This window comes from Zonotrichia leucophrys, chromosome 15 (genome assembly GCF_028769735.1).
Source record: "Zonotrichia leucophrys gambelii isolate GWCS_2022_RI chromosome 15, RI_Zleu_2.0, whole genome shotgun sequence".
Lineage (NCBI taxonomy): Eukaryota > Metazoa > Chordata > Aves > Passeriformes > Passerellidae > Zonotrichia > Zonotrichia leucophrys.
This window is the reverse complement of record NC_088185.1, coordinates 12873818-12896968: the sequence shown is the minus strand read 5'-3', so window position 1 is coordinate 12896968 and position 23151 is coordinate 12873818. Positions and strand designations below refer to the sequence as shown.

General features: G+C 53.6%; 1 protein-coding gene across 5 annotated transcripts in view; it reads right to left on the bottom strand.

Annotated features, from left to right (window-relative positions):
• The window catches only part of OSBP2 (oxysterol binding protein 2), a 105370-nt gene that overhangs the window by 31342 nt on the left and 50877 nt on the right, over window positions 1–23151 (bottom strand). For all 5 annotated transcript variants that reach the window (XM_064726524.1, XM_064726525.1, XM_064726526.1 and 2 more), the window contains one exon: window positions 2914–3164. In XM_064726524.1, the coding sequence (XP_064582594.1) occupies window positions 2914–3164 (251 nt within the window). The remainder of the gene's footprint in view (window positions 1–2913; window positions 3165–23151) is intronic.

The window sequence follows — 23151 nt, the reverse complement described above, 5'->3', positions numbered from 1 at the left end:
CCACAGCACCCATCCCTTCTCTCCAGGAGCTCCCACCCCTTCTGCTCACAGCCACAGCACCAAAGCTCTCAGATCCAGAGCAGATCCATGGGGTTTGGTGCTGCTGCTCTGGACACAGAGCATCCACGTGCCAGCACCAGCCCAGTGCTGAGGCTGGGATCTCTCCAGGAAAAGCCTGGCAGGGAAGGACACTTTAACTTCTCCTGCAGGGAGCTCCTGGCCTGGCAAAAGCACCCTGGGCTGCCATGGGAGATGTGCTCGGGGATGGAGGTGGGATGAGCACGGTGTAGTTTCACCAGAAAGCTCCCCATGCTTCCCTGGAGCGATGTTTCATGTTCTACACAGAAGATTTTGGGACTTTTGTATTGCCAGAGTTCCCCCACCCCCCATGAGAGGCTGCTGGCAGCTCCAGAAGGCATCAGCCCATCCAAAAGGAGAAATCAAGGCACAGAAAGGGATCCATGCTGGGAAAGGTGGCACTGTGGCTGGGAGCCACCAGTCCCTGTGACGGGGGTCAGGCTGGTCCCCTCCTCACTGCTTGTCCCTCTCCTGCCTTTCCAAGCCAGCCCCTCAAAGCGTCCCCCTGGCCACAGCTCTGTCACCTCCTCCCAAAACACCCGGCTCAGGAGGGCTCTGGAGAGCCACAGCCTCCTCCTGGAGCTGGCCCTGCTCCCACCTGTCACAGACATCTTTGTGTGAAAATCCTTTCTTAGGAATTTTTCTCTTCTAAGAAGCTGAGTCTTCAGAAACAAAATGTAAACAATGGTTATCTGCTGCTGTGGAATGCAACAGATAGATCTGTGATTGGTCTCATGTGGATGTTTGAAATTAGTGACCACTCACGGCACAGCTGGCTCTCCCTGTCTGAGCTACAGACTTTTGTTTTCATTCTTTTCTTTTTCTTTCTGTTCTTAGCTGAACTAGCCTTCTGAGATGAAACTTTTCTTTTTATTCTATTAGTATAGTTATAATGTAATATATGTATCATAAAATAATAAATGAAGCCTTCTGAAATATGGAGTCAAATCCTCATTTCTTCCCTCATCCTGACAACCCCTGTGACCACTGTCACACCCACCCTGCTCCCTCCAGCCCTGCCCCTCCCAGGGCACAGCCTGTCCCTGGGGCATCCCCCCAGGATGCCCATCCAGAGCTGAAGCACCAAAGGATGCTCTGAGAATGTGCCCTGCCACCCCCAAGCCCCTCTTACCTGCTTGGGATTTTGGATGAGCCCTGCTCCTGCTGTTTTATCCCAGCACAATGCTTTGTGTGGAATTTCCCACCCTCCAGACAGCCTTGCTCAAGCTTTTATCACGTTGCAAACACCACAACCTCCTCCTCCTTTCCTCCGCCTCCTCCTCCTCTCTGGGCTGGACACAGCAAATACTGCTCTGCTCATCCCTTCCCAAAGGCTGCTGGAGAATCCTCTCTCTGGCAATTCCCTGCCCACCTCCCATTGCTGCTCTGCCTCCTGACAGCAAACCGGGGCAGCACCAAGGGTCTGCTGGCACCTCCCACCACGCTGCCAGCCCCATTCCCAAAACTTGGACAAACTCTCCGTGGGGAAAGTGCTGCACAAGCCTCCTCAAACTGCTCTGAAACACAAAAGAGAACTCAGGAAGCCCTTTCCCCCTGTGGTTACAGAATCCTAGCAGTGGGAATGGGGAGGATGCTGAGCCCATGGGGCTCTCAGTACCCTCCAGCTCCTGCTGGGAATTACTGTTATTCTTTAAAGCCCACATCAAACAGCACCCAACCTCCTTCTGCTCAGGGCTGGGACAGCACAGCGACAGCACTGCTCCATTCACAACTCCCTAAGCTCTGCCTTCATCCATTATTCCAGCCTGGTGAAGCTCTGGGACTGCTTTATTTTAATTTTCTTTAAATATTTTATTCAGTTTTGCTCTCTCTCACAGCTCCCTGGGGTAAACCAGGCTCCCCAGGAAGGGCTGTCTCACTGCCATGGAGGTAAAACCACACTCCAAACACGAGCTGTCTCCAAAAAGCACCAAAGCACCGTGAGGCTGCACAAGGCAGGAGCAGGGGCGGTGCCAGCACCATTCCCTGACCTCTGAAACCCGGCTGGGAGAGCAGAGCCAGCACGAGAGCCCGAGGGGTTAAATCCCACAGAGACCGTGAGGGGTTAAATCCCACAGGGACCCTGAGGGGTTAAATCCCACAGAGACTCGAGGGGGTTAAATCCAACAGAGACCCCGAGGGGTTAAATCCCACAGAGACTCAAGGGGTTAAATCCCACAGGGACCCTGAGGGGTTAAATCCCACAGAGACTCGAGGGGGTTAAATCCAACAGAGACCCCGAGGGGTTAAATCCCACAGAGACCCTGAGGGGTCAAATCCCAAAGAGACCCCAAGGGGTTAAATCCCACAGAGACCCCGAGGGGGTTAAATCCCACAGAGACCCCAAAGGGTTAATCCCACAGAGACCCTGAGGGGTCAAATCCCACAGAGATCTCGAGGGATTAAATCCCACAGAGACCCTGAGGGAGTGAAATCCCACAGCCATGTGGGACTCCAGCAGCTTCATGGAAGCAAAGAGGATGTGAGGGATGTGGGATGTGGGCCTCAAGCTGCAGCGGGCAGTGGGCTCTGGAGTGCTGTGCCAGGCAGGATTCCACCCAGGGAGCAGGAAAAGCCCCTCAGCACTGCCAACACCCCCATGTCCCAGCTTTCCAGCAATGTTCCATGGGGCAGGCTGGAAGGACGCAGCATACCTGTGTCTCAGTGGGGTCCACACCCGTGCCCTCTTCCCAGCTGCATCTTCCCAACTTCCCATGCCCTCACCGCGGTAACACGAGCCAAAGCACAGGGAGCAAACAGGGAGGGAGGGCAGGAGGATGGAGGAGGAGGAGGAGGAGGAGGAGGAGGAGGAGGGGCAGAGCAGCACTCACTCACGTTGATCATAGCATTGGAGGTGATGCGGAAGAGCGTGGCGCGCTCGTTCACCGCCTTGATCTTCTCGCCGCTGTCGGCCGGCAGGCGCAGGTTCTCCAGCTCGCTGAGCGAGCGCTGCAGGGCCGCGCCGTGCTTGGCGATCAGCTCGTTGCAGGTGCTCAGGTCCTCCAGCTTACTCGACAGCGTCTTCAGGGGGCCGTGCAGCTCGCTCTTGTCTGACTGCGAGGCGGGCTCCTCGTCACCCGAGTCATCTGCACGGGGAGGGATGGGGAGAAAGAACAGCGTTTCCATGGCTACCCCCGGCCGCTGAGCCCGGCAGCGCCGCGGGCACGGACCGGGGACAGGGACAAGGGACAGGGAGCAGGGAGCAGGGACAGTGACAGGGAGCAGGGACAGGGAGCAGGGACAAGGGACAGGGAGCAGGGACAGGGAGCAGGGACAGGGAGCAGGGACCAGGGAGAAGGGACAGGGAGCAGGGAGCAGGGACAGGGACAGGGACCAGGGACAGGGAGCAGGGACAGGGACAAGGGAGCAGGGACAGGGAGCAGGGACCAGGGAGCAGGGACAGGGAGCAGGGAGCAGGGACAGGGACAGGGAGCAGGGACAGGGAGCAGGGACAGGGAGCAGGGAGCAGGGAGCAGGGACAGGGAGCAGGGAGCAGGGACAGGGAGCAGGGACAGAGAGCAGGGACAGGGAGCAGGGACAAGGGAGCAGGGACAGGGAGCAGGGACAGAGAGCAGGGACAGGGAGCAGGGACAGAGAGCAGGGACAGGGAGCAGGGACAAGGGAGCAGGGACAAGGGACAAGGGACAGGGAGCAGGGAGCAGGGAGAAGGGACAGGGAGCAGGGACAGGGAGCAGGGAGCAGGGACAGGGAGCAGGGACAGGGAGCAGGGACAGGGAGCAGGGAGAAGGGACAGGGACAGGGAGAAGGGACAGGGAGCAGGGACAGGGAGCAGGGACAGGGAGCAGGGACAGGGACCAGGGACCTTCCTGCCAGCGCCAGGCTGGGGGTCGTGGCCACCAAATTCCCCCGAGCACAGTGTGGTGGGAGTGGCACCCAGAGCCTGAGCTGCCGCTGTCACCCAGATCTGGTTCAGGTATGGGTGCTGGTGAAGCAGAGTAGAATTTTTTCAGGGTAGAAATCTATTTTGATTTAGGTGAAATGTACATTTTTGAGTTGAGTCTGTGGTTGGAAAACATAGCTATTTAGCCTGACTGCAAAGCCTAGGCTCAGAGAAACTGCTTCAGTGAAGGACAGAGATAACGGTGGGGGAGACAGAGGGTGATAGAGACAGAGACTGCCGTGAGAGCAGTCAGAATTCCTGACCTAGGAATTCTTTCTGATAAAGAAGAACTAGCAGCAAATGTCACGCGAAATTTATAAAAATGAATATGTATGAACCTATTGTGAAATTGTATGCATATGTATCTGAGAGGGGGATTAAAAGGGACCTGAAGCTCCCAGAAGTACACAGGTCATTTTAGGAGAACGATTCCCACATGTGCCCAGCACTGTAATAAACATACATACAATAAACACACCGGCTTTACGACTTTCACAAAAGTTGTGGAGTTTTGATTCTGGGGTGGCACCGGCGGTGCCACACACCAAACCTGCCCTTCCCAGCCTCACTGGGATTGATCCACCATGCACTGGGGGCTCTGCCAGCTCTGCCTGGGGCAGGGTGAACAGTGTCACCTGAGAGAAGGTCACAGAGACACCAAGGAAAGTGACACTTCACCCAAAACTACCACCAGGTCTTCAGAGGGCAGAAAACTCCACGATCAGCACCTCAGCTACAGCAAAAAATTCCTGCAACTCCAGAACACTTCAAAGCAGGAAACTAACCCAAATCCACTCAGTGGGGGTAACACAGCATTTCTGATCACACCACAGCTCCCTCAGGAGCAGTGATCGGCCCCAAAAGGCAGAAGCACCCAAAGCAAACACAAAGAGAGAGAAGCAGGTCCTGGGCAGGGGCTGTGCCCCATCCTTATGCTCTGAAATTCAACTGAGGGTTTTCCAGGTGCTCCCAAAACCCACTGAGGCAGCAGAGCAGGGAGCTGCTCCTGTATCTCCCCTCCCTCAATCTTCTGTTTCTGAATTTCAGAGAGATGGGCACCAGCAAAACCTGGCTGCAGCTGCTCTGCCAGGTCTGGGGGCACTGGGGGAGTGAGAACATTCTCCAAACAATCCAGGGGATCTGAGGAGTGAGAACATTCTCCAAACAATTCAAGGGATTTCAGGAGTGAGAACATTCTCCAAACAATTCAAGGGATTTCAGGAGTGAGAACACTCTCCAAACAATCCAGGGGATTTGAGGAGTGAGAACATTCCCCAAACAATCCAGGGGATCTGAGGAGTGAGAACATTCTCCAAACAATCCAGGGGATTTGAGGAGTGAGAACATTCCCCAAACAACCCAGGCACAGAGCTCAGGGAAGGCTCTGGTGTAGCAGGGAGCAGCACATTCCCTCTCAGGCTGTGAGGGAAGAAGGAAACCCGTGATTCCCTGGCAGGTGGGTGTTTGGCTGCTATTCCTGGCTCATTGATGGAGCTCTGCAAATGCTGTGGGGACTGGGAGAGGTGCTCAGGCACTGCTCAGACTGAATCCACAGTAAGGAAAGCAGAGGATGAGCACTCTTTGATAGCAGGGATCTGGGTAAAAGTGACAGGAACATCGGCCTGCAGTGGCAGCAGGAGCAGAGCACAGCACAGGGTCACAGCAGGCTCGTGGGGAACCTCCCCAGAGTGGATGTGATGGGACAGGAGCACTGATCCTCCACAGCAGGGCCAACCTCACTGCACAAGGACGAAGGGAGAAATCCAAGGGAAACAGGGCATGGAGCAAACCCCAGGTGGCCCCCATGAAGCACCAAGACAGCATCTCCCAGTGTCACCACCCGGTCCCTCTGCAGCCCAGCTGACAAACAGGAGCAGAGCTGCTGGAGCCAGAGAGGAAGCAGCCAGCAAGGAGAATCAGACACGCAGGGGAAAGCAGCTGAGAGCTCCCCAAGGGAGGTGAGTGCCAACTGAGGGGCTGGGAGCTGGGCAGGGACAGGAGCAGAGGTTTGAAAACACATCCAGTATCAGGGAAGCCTCCAGAACAGCTGGCAGGGAAACGGGAACAGGAACAGAAACAGACAGGATTCCAAGGACTGGTGTTGGGAAGGATGAAAGTTTGACAAGAAAGTCTCTCAGATATGTGTGCTTAGCAGAAAGATTTGTAAATGTAGAGTCTGATGAAGGAATAGAGATGGAAGCAAGTTTTGATATAGAAGAAAAGAATTGCTGAGGCAGTCTCACTGGCTAACCAAGAAGGCAAAGGGTGTGCTAGTTAGAAGGGGGTTTTATGGCTTAGAGCAAAGGATAAACCCACCCCAAACAAGAAGATGTTTTTACCAAGCAGAAAGAGAGCACAGGCAAACAAGTCAGCAACTGTGGCAAGTAGAAAAAAGGTCTCAGAATTTTCCACTGCAAGAAAACTGAAAAACAACTTCTAGCTTAAACTGTAATGTACTGACTTTTAGTGACTGGAGAACAGTACCATGAATATGGTAATTACAGTAGTTATGACAGGCTATAGGTAAAAGTTAAGGTATAGATTGGTTCTGCTGTATTAAGATGCTCAGCAAAGAAAAGTAAATAGAGCAAAGAAAAGTAAATAATGCAATATAACCTAAACTAAGGGTCTCCAGGCCTGCCTGCAGCTGGAGCTGACAGCTGTGGGCACAGCTCTGTCACCCACCACCCTGGGCTGCTGTGACATCTTGGATGGAATAAACTGCATTTTGGATACAATAAACTGCATTTTGGATACAATAAACTGCATTTTGGAAAGCTGCTTGGAGTCCTGTATCCCTCATTACGGCTCTTACACCCAGGAAGGTGCACAGAGGCACCACAGCAATGGCACAGGCTCACACCACAGGCCAACTCCGAAAGATCTGGCAAGAAAACTGAAGCCACTTTTCTACCAGTAAAGAAAATAACCAAAACCTCCTCCAAGTCCATCTTCTGATACAAAAGTTTCAAGCATTCCTATGGTGCCTTCCACACTGTGGCACACGATGGGTCTCCAGCAGGGTGGGCACATTCCCTGGGCTTGGATATTGTCACTGCACCTGTCCTGACCATTTGGAATGCTCTGTCCAGTGCTTCCAAGGCCAGAGCATTCCAAACCCCAGACACTCACTGGGAGGGGGGCACCAGGCTGCTCCTGCTGCTCTGAGCTGTCCCTGGGCGTCCCAGGGCACTCTCAGGCCTCCTGCACACCTCTCTCTGCTCTTCCCTCAGCATCCTGGGCAGGCTGTGCCAGCTGCCTGCCCTCCAGACGGCAGAACCTCTGTCCACAGCTCTGGGATCTGATCACTAACCAGGCTGCGCTTTAACAGCCAATTTATAACAAAGTCCCATGTTTTATAAAGCTCCCAGGAGCAGAAGCCAACCCAAACCCTTGGCTCAGCTGTCACTGCCAATAGGAGGCTGAACATGGCAAAACCCACCTGTGAGGGACTCCAGGGGACAATCCAATTTTCCCAATTTTCTTTTTAGGAAAAATACCAAAAATAAATCACAAAGACAATTTTATCTGCTTACAAGTACTGCAAAAACTGTGCCAAGCAAGAGAAAGTTCCTCTCTGCCTATCTCCAGTCCCTTTAGTTTTCCCCCATCCTGCCTTACACAAAATGCTGCCCCAAAGCCCTGGGCCCATGGGCTGTCAGTGCCTGGGTGCAATCCCAGATCACAGCCTGGGATTTTCCACAGAATCACAGAATGCCCTGAGCTGGGAAGGACCCACAAGGATCACCCAGACCCCCACAACCCCCCCAACAACCCTGGCAGTGCTGCCCAAAGGCTCCTGGAGCTCTGGCAGCCTCGGGGCCGTGCCCATTCCCTGGGCAGTGCCAGCACAGGGATGGCAGAGCAGGGACAGGGATGGGCTCTGCACTCTGCCAGGACATTATTTCCTGCCCATTGACCGAGGCTCTGGGAACAGTCCCTGCCCGAGTGCTCAGCTTGAGGCAGGAACACAGCGTGGCCCAATTTCTCAGCGCTGTGCAGAATTATATAAATGCCTCAAAGCCCAGGAAAAGAGGGAAGGAACCTGGGTCAGCCCAGTGACTGCTGTTCATTCCAGCTGAGCTGGCTGAGCTGAACATCCCTCCCCAGCTCCTGCTGCCCCAGAGCTGCTGCTGTGGGATGCTGGAATGCTGGAATGCAGCAGGACACCTCCAACCATAGAACCATGAAATGGTTTGGGTTGGGACTTTGAAGCTCACCTCCTTCCATCTTCTTGGTATGGTCAGGGACACCTTCCACTGGAGCAGGAAGCAATGGAACCAATTAATTTTATTTATATATATAATATATATATATAAAATTATATATATATAATTATATATATATATAAATTAAATATATATAAATTATTTTTATATAAAATAAAGAATTATATATTATATATATATATAATTTTTATATATTATTATATATAGATATATATATCTCAAGTGACATAATTTCTTGCAATTAAATCAAAGCATGGGAAGAGGGAAATCCAATCTCACAGCTACAGTCAAATAAATCAGAGCAGCTGAAAGCAGGAATGATCACACAGAGCACCCAAACCTCCTCACTGCCATTCCCAAGGTGGAGCTCTGGCTCTGAAGGTGCTTCCATCTTTCTCCTGGGAGCTCCCAGCAAAGCTGACCAAATCCCAAGCCCACAGAAACATGAATCCTTCTGTCTCCTGCAGCAAGCAGCAGCCACTCAGATCTGCACCAGCTTTGGAGCTGCACCCCCAGATCCAGTGGAGGAGCCCTGCTCCCACCAGACCATCCCCAGCATCCCCCCAGCATCCCCTCAGCATCCCCAGCAGCTCTCCAACATCCCCAGCATCCCCAGCGTCCCCAGCAGCTCCAGCATCCCCCCAGCTGTACAGCAGGACAAACTGCCACAGGAATGCTGTGACACAGGACAGGACAGGGCTCTGGGATACCCTCACTTCCCCCTCAGGGCTGTTCTCAGGGAAGCTGCTCTGAACCACAGGATCATTTAGGAAAAGACCTCCAAGACCAGCATGTCCAACCTGTGACCAACCCTTGCCCATGACACACCAAATCCTGTAGTTACAGCTGGAGATTATCACCAAGGGCTGGAGGAGAGAGCTGCACAAATATTTCAATATTTCTCCTATTGCTGACGAAGAAGGATTCACTGAGGCAGAAAGGTGGAAGAGCAGGGAGGCTCTGCCTGGAGGTCTCTGCCTGGAGCCCAGCCAAACACCACAGCTTTGGGGATCCTGCCCTTATTGCAGCTTTTGGATCAACTCAGACAGGGAAAAAATGATTTGATTTTGCTAAGGCTGAGAAAACACCCTGAAGGTCAGGAAATACCCACAGACAGAGTCAATCCAGGGCTCCTCATTCCAGGATGGAGCACAGGGATTTGCAGAAACCAAAGTGGAGTGGGCCCAGCAAGATCAGAGCACTGAAACCTCAATCTGAATGGGAGGATCCCAGCAGCACCCACTGAGGGTCACAGAACCTCCTGGAAGCTGCAAAAACACAGATTCCTCAATACTTTGGAGGATTTAGGAGAGGGAAGAGGGGGAGAGGGGAAACACAACTCGCACAGGGTGATGGTGAGGGACACCCAGCAGAATCCAACTGAAACATTTTCCAGCACAGCCCAGGAGGAGTTTAGTGATGGCTTTGAAGGGGATTCCAAACATGCAGGGAATGAGCAGGAACCAAAACAGGGGGAATTGAGGACTGGCTGAGGTGGAGGATGCTCAGGGGCTGGAGCGTGTCCAGGACAGGGAACGGAGCTGGGCAGGGGCTGGAGCCCCAGGAGAGGCTGAGGGAGCTGGGCAGGGGCTCAGCCTGGAGCAAAGGAGGCTCAGGGGGCCCTTGTGGCTCTGCACAGCTCCTGACAGGAGGGGACAGCCGGGGGGGTCGGGCTGTGCTCCAGGGAACAGGGACAGGAGCAGAGGGAACGGCCTCAGGCTGGGCCAGGGCAGGGGCAGGGGGGATTTTGGGAACATTTCTAATCGCTGAAAGGATGGTCAGGCCCTGGCACAGCTGCCCAGGGCAGTGCTGGATCCCCATCCCAGGAGGGATTTAACAGCTGTGGGGATGTGACACCTGGGGACAGGGATCAGTGGTGGCCTTGGCAGGGCTGGGGAATGGTTGGATTCGATGATCTCAGAGAACTTTTCAGACGTCAATGATTCTGGGGTTCTATTCCAATGCTCTGTCTCTGGATGCTGCCCTCACTCCTTTCCCCCAGTTTGGTCCTTTTGGATCCTCAGCTCCCAGCAGCTCCTAAATCCCATTAATCCCCAAACCAACACCCCCAGCTGGGCAGGGCCAAAGTGAATCAGGACCGTGTCCAGGAGCAGCACAAAGCCTGGAGGCCCAGCAGGAGCCAGGAGGGGCTCCCTGCTCCTCCCCACAGGCAGCACACACAGAGTGCTTCCATCCCTGGCTTCCAGCCCCCAGCACACCCTGGCCCTGCACAGGGAAGGGCTCAGGGATGGATCCCCTCTCTCCACACAGGTGCTCCCACCCACCCTCACCTGCTCTCCATGGAACCAAGCTCCTCCCTAGAGCCCCAAACCCTCAGGGGTGGCAGGGGCTCCCAGTGCCATGCTGGGATGCAGGTGGCCCTTGGGAAGCAGCACATCCCTGGCGCAGGAGCGTCACCCCAGCTCACCCTGCTGCTCCTGATGAAAGGCAGACATTCAGCAGGAATTCCTGTCGCTCTTCCCCAGGGAACAAAAGCTCCTCAAGAAAACAAACATGAAAGGCTGGCAGGAAAAATTTGACAACAAATTGCCAGGTTCCTCTGGCTCCTGTGCTGTGGATGAGGCAGCCCAGCCTCCACAGCATCCCCTGAAGGATTCCTGCACTCCCAGCGTAATCTGGAGATTTCCCTGGGCTCACCAGCGGCACAGAGGGACTATTCATGATTTGAATTCATCCTCCTCTCCATCCTGCAGCCAAGCTTTCCCCCTGCCAGCACCTCTGGGACCCTGGGTCAGAGCAGTGGATCTGGGCTGAGCACAGTGAGCAGCCATCACCACGCAGCTCCAACCCCAACCCTCTTCCCTGTGCCACGACACAAGTGTGGCACAGCAGGGCTGGCCCCAGGCACTGCAGTAACCCACATAACACCCTCCTCCTCCTCCTCCTCCTCCTTCCCCCCTCGCTCCAGCAATGCTCCACAAATGCAGCTGCTGCTTCCCACTCTCCTCACTATGCACATCTGCAAACTCAGGCTCAAATCCCAGAGACACAAACCACAGCAGCTTCCCATAAATCCAGGAGCACTCCAGGCTGGTATTTGACACCTCCATCCCCAAACCCCAGTGCTCCCTGAGCCCAGCCCTGCTGCTTTGTTTGGACTGGGAGCAGCTGGGCTGGCTGTGGTTTGTAGGGCACGGGCACGCAGGGTTGCTATAGGAACAGGCAGCCTCACCGTAAGCTGGGCAGATTATTTTTGGAGCTGTGATGCAATTTAATCTATGGAAAATGGATCGGCAGCCATGGCCATAAGCCTCCTCAGGCTGGTTTCTCAAACACAAACCTCAGTGCCTGGAGCAGCAGCCCAGCAGAGCCACCAAGGCAGAGCTCCCTTTCCTCCCCTTTTTCCATCCTGAAATCTTCCCTCATTGCCTGCAATTCCTCCAGAGCTGGGGGGAAAGCTGCTGGCTGGAGGCACAACACCAGAGCGTCCCCATGCTCTGGGGACACACTGGGGACACACTGGGACTTTGCAGTGCAGTCCATGGGGATCCCAGGGACAAGGATCCCATGGGAGGCACTGCCATGCAGGGCTCCCACCCCAAAACCATCAGGGAGCAATCCCAGGGGGCTGCTGCTCACGGCTGGGCTGCTCCAGTGCTGCCTGTGGATGAGCAGAGCTGGGAAGAGCCTTTTCAAACCAGCAGGAGGAAAAGGGATTGAAAGGTTCAGCATTAGACCAAAATTATTGCAAAGTTCCCAAACTGCATCCAGAGTCTGGCTGTGATGTCTCCAGCCCAAAACATCACAGCTCCTCAGCCCCACACCATACCCACACCATCCCTACTTATCTTCCTCTCCAAGTCCAGCACAGCTCTCCTCACCTTCCTCCATCCCTCACCTTCCTCCATCCCTCACCTTCCTCCATCCCTCACCTTCCCTCTCCCTGCGAGTGGAAAACTCTCCCTCCCCAAGCACCCTCATTTCCAGCAGCAGTCCTTGTCCCTCCTGCATCACTGAATCTCTCCCCAAGAGATTCCTGCAAGCCTGAGCTGCTTTCCCACCACTGCATCAGGGCCTCTGGAGCCTCCCAAGGCAGGGCTGGCCCTGGGCTGGGAATTAAACCCAGCTTTCTCCTGCAATGAGCTGATGGGGGGTTGGAAGTGCAGGATCAATACTGCAGGAGTGAAGTCAAGGATCCCAGGGCAGAGATCCCTGAGTGCTGTCCACAGGGAAAGCTCTGATGGGACAGAAGGAGCCCTGATGGCTTTAATTCAAACAGGATTCCTGGGATGCCCCAAAGGCACCAGAGACCACAGCAGTGACAAAGGGGCATCTCAGCAGCTGATTTCCCTTTGGGCAGCAGGACCTGCACATCTGCCAGGGGAGCTGAGCTTGGAAGCCTCAGAGCCCCAACCTGGCTGTTCCCAGTCCTGGAACAAGCTGCCTTCAGGCCTGGATGGTCCCACCAGCACAGCATGGATTATGCCTCTATTCCCATCTTGTGCACTTTCTCCTGCCTTTTCCCACACTTGTCTAGGATTTTAGGATCTAAAAGTATGAAAAGTATCCCAGTGACTGGGAAAAGCCTTTTCTCCTCCCACGGACACAGTAGAGATGTCCATGAGGATCAGCCAGCAGCAAATCCTGCAGCCATCCCAGCTGAAGCTCCAAGCTCTTTCTCCTCACAGCAAACCCACAGAAATCAATCCCACCTCCTTTCCAGATTCCCCATTTATCCCAACCCCAAGCAAGGGAATGATTCAGAAGCAGCAGCCCTTCCTGTGTGGAATTATCCTGATCTCTGGGATCTGCTGCTCACCCGTCATTGCTGAGGCAGAGCAATTTCCAGCCTGGCTCTGGCAGACACAGCTGCTTTCATCACTTTTAATCGCTATGAATATTAAATGGAGCAGGGATCTATATTTAATAGCCTGGCCCGGCTGCCAGGGAGATGGATGAGGTTTATAGCAGCTGCAGATGCAGGAACAGGCGGAATTTTGGTGGTTAGAAAGAATTACACTGAGAATTAATCATCAAAATAGTAGGGAAAATAATCATTCATAAATCATTCCAAATCCGGGTGATCGCTCAGCAATTGCCACCAACCTGCCAGGGCTGGGCCTTCTCCCCACTAATGCAAAGGGAAATGGGAGCAGGCAAATGGGAGCCTAAAAATAGGGAAAAGTGGCTGCTCCTGACAAGCTGGGACACACCCCAAAGTCACATTCAGTGGGAGCAGGAGGGGAGGGCCCAGATGGAGATGGGGCTCCACAGAGCAAAGCCAGAAATCAAAGGCCACTGCTCCTGGGGTGCTCACCTGGAGAGGAGAAGGCTCCAGGGAGAGCTCAGAGCCCCTGGCAGGGCCTGAAGGGGCTCCAGGAGAGCTGGAGAGGGACTGGGGACAAGGGATGGAGGGACAGGACACAGGGAATGGCTCCCAGTGCCAGAGGGCAGGGATGGATGGGATATTGGGAATTGGGAATTGTTCCCTGGCAGGGTGGGCAGGCCCTGGCACAGGGTGCCCATCCTGGATCCCTGGCAGTGCCCAAGGCCAGGCTGGACATTGGGGCTGGAGCACCCTGGGACAGTGGGAGGTGTCCCTGCCATGGCAGGGGTGGCACTGGATGGGCTTTAAGCCCATCCAGCCCAAAGCATTCCATGGTTCCATGAAAATAAGCAGGATACAGAAATGGGCAGTGGGAAAGCACAAAGCACCTCCATTCCCATCACTGCAGCATTCCCAGCCTGGCCATTGAACATTTTATTGCTGCAATTACAAAATGATGATGCTCCTGGTCAATAATCCTGAGCAGCACAGGCTGCACTTTGTCTGGACTGCACTCCTGCACTTCCCAGCACAAATGGGGTTTTCCCAACACCCAAACAACCCCAATAAGATGAAATTTAGGCTACAGAGTCACACAGATTGAGTTAAAAATACAGCAAAAGGCAGGGTTAGAACTAGAAATAGGATGGACACACTGAGGAAATGGAGGGAAATGCAGGATGTGATCAATCCAAGACTCCACGAGGCCTCAGTGGAGAGACTCAACCCAACAGGCAGCCCTGGAGCCACTGGCCATGGCTGCTCCTAAAACCATGCAAATCCCAATGGAACTTGGAAAAGTAAGCTGCAAGATCAGATGAATTCAGGGTTATACAAAGAGAGAAGGCAAATTTGAGACAGGAGGTGATGTCTGCTAAGTCCTCACCAGCCCGAGGTTGGTTTGGGATCCTGCACACCCAGAGTGTGCCAGGAAAGGACACCCCTGATGGCACTGGGGCTGGGAAACACATCCCAGAGGGACAGGGACTGAAGGACAGGGCTGGGCAGAAATGGGAGAAGTCAACTGGAGACATTCTGACAATCCACAAGGAACAACTCCAGATACTCAGGAAGTAAAGCTGGAAAATGGAGCAGCTACAGAGGGGCAGCTGTGACACAGAGCCCTGAGGAGAGAGAGCATTGTCCCTGTGTCCCTGAGGGCTGGAGCGTGTCCAGGGCAGGGAACGGAGCTGGGAAGGGGCTGGAGCCCCAGGAGAGGCTGAGGGAGCTGGGCAGGGGCTCAGCCTGGAGCAAAGGAGGCTCAGGGGGCCCTTGTGGCTCTGCACAGCTCCTGCCAGGAGGGGACAGCCGGGGGGTCGGGCTGTGCTCCAGGGAACAGGGACAGGAGCAGAGGGAACGGCCTCAGGCTGGGCCAGGGCAGGGGCAGGGGGGATTTTGGGAACATTTCTAATCACTGAAAGGGTGGTCAGGCACTGACCATCCCTGGAGGATTTAACAGCTGTGGGGATGTGACACCTTGGGGGGGACACAGGGCAGTGGTGGCCTTGGCAGTCCTATGGGAACAGTTGGACTTGGTGCTCTCAGGGGGCTTTTCCAACATAAAAACCATTCTGTGACTCTATAAATACATATATATATATATATATATATATACACACACACATATGTACATATATATATATGTATGTATGTATGTATGTGGGCTGAAGCACAGGCAGGCATCAGTGCTGCTTCATAAATCTTCCCAGTGGATTTTTCTTCACAATCCTTCCAAAATTCTTCTCTTCTTAGGAGCCAAGAAGCTTTTCAAGATGCCACTTTGCTGGCTTTTGGAGGAGGTGGAGGATTGGTGGCTGCTTTTTTGCTCTGCCTTTTGCCTACAACGCTCTGCTCCCTGTTCCCAAAGGGATAAGGAGTTGGGAGCCCTATGGAAAAGTACAGACCCAGCCCTGAAAGCTCCTGAGCAGGGATCTGAGGGGCAGAGCTGGCAGGGAACACAGCAGGAGATGAAATGAACCCAGCTGATGCTTTTGTGGGAGCACTGGAGAGTCACAGTGAGTGCTGCTGGACAGGCCGTGTCCCTCCTGTCCCCTGAGGGCACTTGTGAATAGCAATGAGCAAAAACACGGATGGGAAGGAGTGATTACAGGGAAATAACGGCTCATTAGCAGATAATTGGGGGCTCAGCAGTGCAGCTCACTGCCAGGAAAGAAAATTTTTAAAAAATTAAAATAATGGCTTGATAAAAATAGAAACTTTTTCATTCTGCAGCTCAGAACAGCAGCGACACACCAAGTGCTGAACTCCAGGAGCAGTGTGGGTGCAGAGCTGGGGCAGGGACAGGGACTGCCAGGAACAGCCCAGGGATCCCAGCAGGTCCTGCCAGTGCCCAAAGGGGCTCCAGGAGAGCTGGAGAGGGACTGGGGACAAGGGATGGAGGGACAGGACACAGGGAATGGCTCCCAGTGCCAGAGGGCAGGGATGGATGGGATATTGGGAATTGGGAATTGTTCCCTGGCAGGGTGGGCAGGCCCTGGCACAGGGTGCCCATCCTGGATCCCTGGCAGTGCCCAAGGCCAGGCTGGACACTGGGGCTTGGTGGAAGGGGTGGCACTGGATGGGTTTTAAGGTCCCTTCCAGCCCAAGCCATGCCATGACTGGGAGCTGTGACTTGCAGGAGGCCCCATCACTCCAAAATCCTGCAGTCAGCCTGGATATCCAGTTACCCTCCCCACCATCCTCCCAAAGCTGCCTGTGAAAGCATTTCCCATCCCTGGATAGATCCATATCAGCAGGACAGAGGCACAGACCTCTGTGTCCCTTCCTGAGCCTCTGCAAGATCCACATCCAGCTGAACTTCTCCACACCAGCCCTGCTCTGATTTCTCTGTGCCCTCTGAATTCACAGCCCACACCTGACCCAAGGCATCCCAGCAGGGAGTTCTTGCCCTGCCTGCAGCTCCAGGACCATCTCCCAGGGAATATTTATTTAGCCCACAGACACAAGTGGCATCATAAATAATTCAGTCGATTGTTCTTGTCCAAAGCACGCCAGAAAATGTACAAAACTTGTTCATTAATTGTTTCTGTTCCTTTAGTCACTGAATCCTTCAGTATCCAGTGATTCCTACGGATTTGCATCACTCCCCCACACAGAAATGGAGCAGCTGCCACAGCCTGGTGGCACCATGAGCTTGGGGACAAGAAGTCCCTGAGTCCCTGAAGGGGTGACAGGCAGGAGCAGGACACTGGCCCAGGCACAAGCAGCTTCCTTAGCCAGGAACAACTCCAGAAAAGGGCAGAAATAACTAAAATTCCAATATTTTGGAGGAAATGAGGTATTTTCAGTGCGAATACTCACAGAAGTGACCAGTGTGACAGCTGGGGGGTGACACCCTGTGACACAGACATCTTTTATGAAAAGTCCTTTCCTTAGGACTTTTCCTGCTGAGAAGCTGGGAGAACTCAGGAACAAAATGTAAACAATGGTTATCTGCTGCTGTGGAATGCAACAGGTGCATCTGTGATTGGCCCATGTTGGTTGTTTCTAATTAATGGCCAATCACAGTCAGCTGGCTCGGACAGAGAGCGAAACCACAAACCTTTGTTATCATTCCTTCCTTTTCTATTCTTAGCCAGCCTTCTGATGAAATCCTTTCTTCTATTCTTTTAGTATAGTTTTAATGTAATATATTTCATAAAATAATAAATCAGCCTTCTGAACCATGGAGTCAGATCCTCATCTCTTCCCTCAGCCTGAGACCCCTGTGAACACCATCACAACCCTGCTCTTCCACACACCAAGCAAACCCTGGCACGCTGCCACTGACACCATGGCAGGTCTTGGATGTCTCCTCCTGCATCACTGGACATCCATTTTTTATGATGCTTAAACATTTTCCAGCCCCAGGTCCATCTCCAATGTCAGCAGGGCGAGGAGGGGAGCTCACAGATGGGCTGGCCTCTGCCCTGGCATCCATCAGGGAAGGGGGCTTGGAGAGCTCTCAGGATCCCTGGGGATAACATCATTCTTGGGGTAGCCAGGACATTCCCAGGGGCTCACCACAGTGAATCCAGCCCAGATTCATTTATGGTTTGCTGTTTTTAAGTCTCCCATCAGCAGGGAGCACAGATCCTGCCCCAGGCTCCCTCCAGCTCGTGGAGAGCAGTGGGAGATGTGCAAAGGACACTCCTACACTCCTGTCAGCTCCCTCCTGGCTCACTGACCCTGGAACAAGGAGATGACAAGGGCTTCACTCCCAGGGAGGGGGAGGCAGGGAAGGGACAGGGCTGGCTCTGTCCCTGTCACACCCACGGCTGTGCAGGGTCACAGGGGAACAGCCAAACCCAGCAGCACTAGCAGGGATGGTGGGACACAGGCAGCCCAACCCAAACCCTGCTGGGCCACCCAGAGAGGCTCAGAGAGCCCCTGAGCCTCCATTCTCCTAAATCCAGCAGCTCTTGTGTCCCCTGCCTCGGGATCAGGGCTCAGCTCATCCCTGCAGGCCCCAAGCTCAGCTCATCCCAGGCTCTGCAGGAGCATCCAGGCTGAGCTGCAGTGAGGCCACGGAGACACAGACACCTCCTGATGGGCACTGAGCCCCTCCTGAGCCGGCAGGGCTCAGCTTACCCGGGGTAACAGGATCCAGGGGTGTCAGGTGTCCCCCCTGCTCCATTCCCCAAGGTCAGGACACGCCAAAGGCACCGCTCACACAGGCAGGAGCTGGGAGCCTCCCAGCCCCCCTGCTCTGCCAAGGCTCAGGGAGGATGGGGAGGGTGGCAGCGGGGCAGGAGCAGCCCCAGAAAGGCTCCCAGCTTCCATCCCTTTTAATTTGGATTTCAATCCTGCTCCCTCTGAACGCACAGGCAGGGAAAACCTCCAAGCCCATCAAGTCCCAGCTGTGCCCAATCCCCAGCCCAAAGCACTGAGTGCAAAATCCACATGGGCCTCCCTGGAGACCTCCAGGGATGGTCACTCCAAACCTCCCTGGGCAGCTGTGCCTGACTGCCCCTTCCATGAAGGAATTATCCCAAAATCCACCCTGAGCCTGCCCTGCCATTCCCTCTGCTCCTGTCCCTGTTCCCTGGAGCACAGCCCGACCCCCCGGCTGTCCCCTCCTGTCAGGAGCTGTGCAGAGCCACAAGGGCCCCCTGAGCCTCCTTTGCTCCAGGCTGAGCCCCTGCCCAGCTCCCTCAGCCTCTCCTGGGCTCCAGCCCCTTCCCAGCTCCGTTCCCTGCCCTGGACACGCTCCAGCCCCTCCAGGGCTCTCCTGTCAGGAGGGTCCCAGAGCTGCCCCAGCCCTGGAGGTGCCCCAGCAGTGCCAGCTCAGGGCACGGGCACTGCCCTGCTCCTGCTGCCACCCCAGGGTGACACAGCCCAGGTGCCCTTGGCCTCTGGGCACACCTGGGCACACCTGGGCACACCTGGGTTTGTGTCCAGCCACTGCCACCAGCACCTCCAGAGTTCTCCCACCAGCAGCTTTCCAGCCCCTCTGTCCCCAGGTCACCTCCCCTGCAAGGACAGGTCATTTCATGGGTGTCACAGGATAACACACCTGTCCCCAAGGCCAGGGCACTGTCACACATCCCAGGTTAGTGCAGGAAGTCACAGTTCAGTGCCTGTGGTGAGCCATGGACCATCCCACGTGGGCCCCATGCCAGGCACCACCTCCTCTACAGCCAGGACAGCCCCAGGCCCCTCCTGGGCTCAGTGCCTGCTGTGGGAGCACAGGGAATCCAGGTTTGATCCCTGCAGGAGGCACCAGCACAGCAGCACTGGCAGCTGCTCCAGCAGCAGGACACAGAGCAGGAGGGGCTGAGGCCAGGCCATGCACAGCAGGTCCCGGCAGTGATTCACTGCCAGAGCTCCTGGAACAGCCAATCCATCCCTGGAGTCTCTCAGCAGCTCAGCACAGACAGGGAGAAGGGCACTCCACGCTGCAGTCTCCCCAGGCACTGCTGTGCTGGCTGTCAGTGCAGAGAGATCAGGGGAAAAGGGAAAAGAAATAAAGAAATCCACTCCTGCTGCAGGCAGGGCCTGTATTGCAGAGCTGTTTGATGGAGCTGGGAGCTCATCTCCCTTCCAATTCTAGAAGAGCATTTCTGGTGTCTAATTAACACCATCAGGCTGTCAGGATGGCCACTTCCTCCCTAATTACTGTGCTTTGTAATTAAGATACAGCTAATAAACTCCTGTTATTAGTGATTGCTGCTGATCAGCTCCGAGGTGCAGAGCAGCTCCTGCCTTGTGCCAGCACCAGGAGCTCCTGGGCACCGCATCCATGGCACAGAATGCCAGGATTATTTGGGTTGAAAAGACCTTTAAGGTCATTGAGTCCAACCATGAACCTCCAACACCTCCAGCCCACCCTAAACCCTGTCCCTGAACCATTTCCATGGCACCTGCACGTCCTGGGGATGCATCCTCTGCCAGCCAAGCCACATGTGCTTGTGGGCAGGAATCCACCTTCACACTGCTGAAAATGAAAGGAAACAGGGCAGAGAGGGCATCTCTGGAAAGAAAATAAACATTCCCTGCCCTCAGCACATGATCTGCTGCTCTGCTGAGGGTTCAGGGCTCCTTGCTGGGAAGGATGGGCTTGGCCAGCTCAGGCACTGCCATTCCCTGATGGCCCCGGGAACACTCGCTGAACCATGAGCTCATCCCAGTGAGAATCATGGAATGGGATCATGGAATGGAACCATGGAATGGAATCATGGAATGCAATCATGGAATGGAATCGTGGAATGGAATCATGGAATGCAATCATGGAATGGAATCATGGAATGGAATCATGGAATGGAATCATGGAATGCAATCATGGAAAGCAATCAGGGAATGGAATCATGGAATAGGATCATGGAATGGAATCATGGAATGGAACCATGGAATGGAATCATGGAATGGAACCATGGAATGGAATCATGGAATGGAATCATGGAATGGAATCATGGAATGGAACCATGGAATGGAATCATGGAATGGAACCATGGAATGGGGTCATGGAATGGAATTGTGGAATAGAATCGTGGAATGGAATCATGGAATAGGATCATGGAACAGGACCATGGAATAAAATCATGGAATAGAACCATGGAATAGAACCATGGAATAAAATCATGGAATAGAACCATGGAATAAAATCATGGAATAGAACCATGGAATAGAACCATGGAATAAAATCATGGAATAGAACCATGGAATGGAATCATGGAATAGATCATGGAATTCCCTGAGCTGATCCCAGGATTATCCATCCCAGCCCCTGTCCCTGCCCAGACCCCCAACACCCCCACCCTGTCCATCCCTGGCAGTGCTGCCCAAAGGCTCCTGGAGCTCTGGCAGCCTCGGGGCCGTGCCCATTCCCTGGGCAGCCTGGGCAGTGCCAGCACCCTCTGGGGGAAGAGCCTTGCCCTGAGCTCAGCCTGAGCTGCCCTGGCCCAGCCCAGAGCACAGAGACAGCTCCACATCCACTCCCCCAGCCCTGGGGCCAAGGGCAGTCACAGGGCAGGGTTTCCTTCCACTTCTGCTGGGACAACCCAGCCACACCGAGCTCCCTGAGCTGCCACTTCTTGAAATGAAAGGATTCCACAACATGAAACATCTCCAAACACCTCCATGGACATTCTTACATGGTTATTTCACCTGGAAAAACCATCCACAGCAAAGGACACCAGGCAGGGCCCCACGTCAATGCACCCTGAGTGACCCGTGACTCAGCCTTGGAGAATCCAGGCTTTATTTTAAAGCAGGTGAATCCACCAGCCCTGATTACAGATTTTAAGTGCTTTCCACAAATAAATCAGCAGCCACAACTGCTAAAGCTGCAATAAAACACCTCCAGCTCCTCAGCAGCTCCAGCAGACACAGCCCCAGCCCAAACTCCAGACTCTTAACCCAGGAGCACAACAACCAGGATGCAGCCCATGGATTCAGCATCTCCCCGTACCAAACTCTCAGGAAGAAGTTCCCCACCTCAGAAACTTCTAAATAAATCTGGATAAAGGCTGAACCAACACACCTGCTTTGGGAGCAGGATACAGCCTGTCCATCACCACCTGTGCTTGGTCCTCCTGGAAATGTAATCCAGCTCATTCCTGAGCAGACTTTAAACACTCATTTCAATGGTTCCTAGCTGGGCCATGAAATAAATACACCCTGCACGTCTACAGGGAGAGAAATGCATTTTTCCATCTGTTTTATGGTCCCCTCTGCGTGCTGAAGCCGTGGGCCAGGTGCAGCCCAGGATCTGAGCTTCCTTTGAGGATAATCATCCATGTCACCACCAAATATTAATGACAGCTGCATTTGGGCATGGTAAGAAATGCAGCACCAAACACACAGCACGGAGCTGGAGAGGGAAATTCCTGATGGAAATGCCCTCTGAAAGCAGCAACAGCACTGGCAAGAGCTTTGAGATCCTCAAAATTAACTAATGATAAGCTAATTATCTTAATCTGCTAGCTACCCACAGACCTTTCTGTGCACAGCAAGTGAAGTGTCTGCATCCCCCTGGCTCCAAAGGCTTCAGCACCTCAGTGCTTCCTCCTTAATCTGGCCACAAAGCCAAAACCCAAGATCCCATCAGCTCTGACTGAAGCAGACCAGCCCCTTAACACACAAAAACATTGTGTCTGTATAATCAAAGAGCACTGGCACAATTTGTGCCATCCCCTGGACCCCTGGCAGTGCCCAAGGCCAGGCTGGACAGGGCTTGGAGCACCCTGGGATGGTGGGAGGTGTCCCTGCCATGGCAGGGGTGGCACTTTAAGGACCCTTCCAACCCAACCATTCTGGAATATTGAATCATTCAACCCAAAGATTCAATAATTGGTTTTATCTTACAAGTACAAAAGGAACTCCTAAAGCCACCCAAAGCCTCCAGGCTGAGCTCCTCTGTTCCCAAGGAATCTCCTGCTGAGCACAGCCAGGCCCAGCTTTTCCCTGGGCTGCTCATTAAAACTCATCAGCATTTTAAACATAATTCAGACAGCTCCATTTGAGGAGATAAGTGGATTTAAGGACAAAATTTTGGTAGGAAAAAAAAAAAATCACAGCATGAGGATTTCTAAATGAAAAGCAAAGCCACCCTGGGATGTATTTTCCCATCCAAAATATTGCATTTCCAATGGGGAATGTGCTTACCAGAGCGACACACTTTGCACATCACAGTTTTTACAGTAAATTGGTTTTAAAAGCCAACATTTTCCCAGCTTTGGGGTTCAGTTTGCTGTTAAAACATGACAAATATTTGCCTGTCATGTCCCAGGGCCAAAGCCTCTGGGTTTGTCAAATTTGCTCCACATGTGTAAAATGGATGTTCCCCCACCAGACAGGGAGAAGTTTTCCACATCACTGCAAAGCTTGCCCAAAATACCACCATAAAATGGGGGAAAGATGCTTTGGGGGCAGAAAAAGACCAGGCCAGCCATGGGAATACCCCAATCTCACCTCAGACACGGGTTCCTTTCTGCTCTTCCCAAGCCCACTCCCCATTTCTCCAGTGCTCACCACTCACCTTCCCCAGATTTTCACACAAGACTGGTTTCAGCTTTTGATGAGAATAATTCTGGTTTGGGGCATTTTATTCTCCACTGAAGGCTTGTTATGTAAAGCTCTGTGCAGAACTCCTGGAACACGCATGTCCTTACGTCACCCAGCTGGAAAAACAGCTCGAGAAGGGAAGCAAAGGGAAG